This window comes from Gekko japonicus, unplaced genomic scaffold (assembly GCF_001447785.1).
Source record: "Gekko japonicus isolate JY-2015 unplaced genomic scaffold, Gekko_japonicus_V1.1 scaffold26851, whole genome shotgun sequence".
Classification (NCBI taxonomy): domain Eukaryota; kingdom Metazoa; phylum Chordata; class Lepidosauria; order Squamata; family Gekkonidae; genus Gekko; species Gekko japonicus.
The window spans coordinates 1-1310 of record NW_015187751.1 but is presented as its reverse complement, the minus strand read 5'-3'; the positions used below and the strand labels follow the sequence as shown (position 1 = coordinate 1310).

Here is a 1310-nt window from a genome sequence, read left to right as displayed (position 1 = left end):
GTGGCTTTGGGAGTGGTCTGGAGCAGGTAAGCAAAGGATGCACAGGGAGGTTCCAGGTAGCAATGATCATGGTGATGGACATAGGAGGAGACAGAGGTCATGGTGATGGACATAGGAGGAGAGCACTCGTCGCCCAAGGTCCATCAAAACATGGCACTGGCTCTCACCTCTGTCAGCATCTTCTGAAGTGCTTTAAAAAAGTCAACAAAATCTTTCTATTATACTTTATCTGAGGTTTAAAAAAAGAGCTTTTCTGCACAAGATTATTCAACCCCACTTCTATAGAAAAGCTTTGCGGGCAATTATTCTTGAAAAATGTCCTGAATCAGAGAGCTTCAGCAATGCAGTCTTGATTTCTTTGTTTCTCATGCTATAGATGAATGGATTGAGCAAGGGAGGGAGAACAGCATAAATTATGGCAAAAAGAATATTCTGGTCAGATGAAATGTGACTGCGAGGCCTCACGTATGCAAAGATGCCACTAAGTATAAGCAAAGACACCACAGTGAGGTGGGGAAGGCAAGTGGAGAGGGCCTTTTTCTGACCATGAATGGAAGGGATTCTGAGCACTGCTGCAAAAATCTGCATGTAGGAGACAATGATGAAGATGAAGCATCCTAGTGCAAGGAACCAGCCAAACACAATAATACCAACTTCGACTAGATACATGTCAGAACAGGAGAGTTTTAAAATCTGTGGAACTTCACAGAAGAACTGATTGATCTTGTTGGAGCAGAAGGTGATGGTAAAAGTTCCTCCACTGTGTAATATACCAAAGAATATACCTGAAATCCATGCACCGGCTGCCATCTGAATGCAGGCTCCTCTGTGCATAATTGTCTCATATTGCAATGGATGGCAGATAGCGACATACCGATCATGTGCCATTACTGTTAGGATGGCAAAATCTGACCCTCCAAGGAACAAGAGGAAGAAAACCTGAGCTACACATGCAGAATAAGAAATGGACCTGGTGTTCAGGAGGGAATTGGCCATAGCTTTGGGTACCATGACAGAAACCAAGCCAAGATCCAGAAGTGCCAGGTTCATGAGGAAGAAGTACATGGGGGTGTGCAGGTGATGATCAAGGACTACAGCAATGATGATGAGAAGATTGCCAGTCGCTGCAGTCACATATACTGCTAAGAAGACAAAGAAATGTAAGATCTGTAGTTCTCGGATGTCTGAAAATCCCAGGAGCAGAAATTCAGATGTGAAGGTAAGGTTGGGCATCATGCCCTCAATATCCAGCTGTTGTCTGTCTGTAGGACATATTAGAGGAACCATTTTATTCCAGTAATGTCAATTAA

At 43.5% G+C, this 1310-nt stretch overlaps 1 protein-coding gene across 1 annotated transcript; it reads right to left on the bottom strand.

Moving 5' to 3' along the window:
* Positions 1-279: 279 nt before the first annotated feature.
* On the bottom strand, positions 280-1233 carry LOC107124975 (olfactory receptor 14A16-like). Its single transcript, XM_015428454.1, has one exon. The coding sequence runs from the start codon at positions 1231-1233 to the stop codon at positions 280-282; it is 954 nt and encodes a 317-aa protein (XP_015283940.1).
* Between the last annotated feature and the right edge of the window lie 77 nt (positions 1234-1310).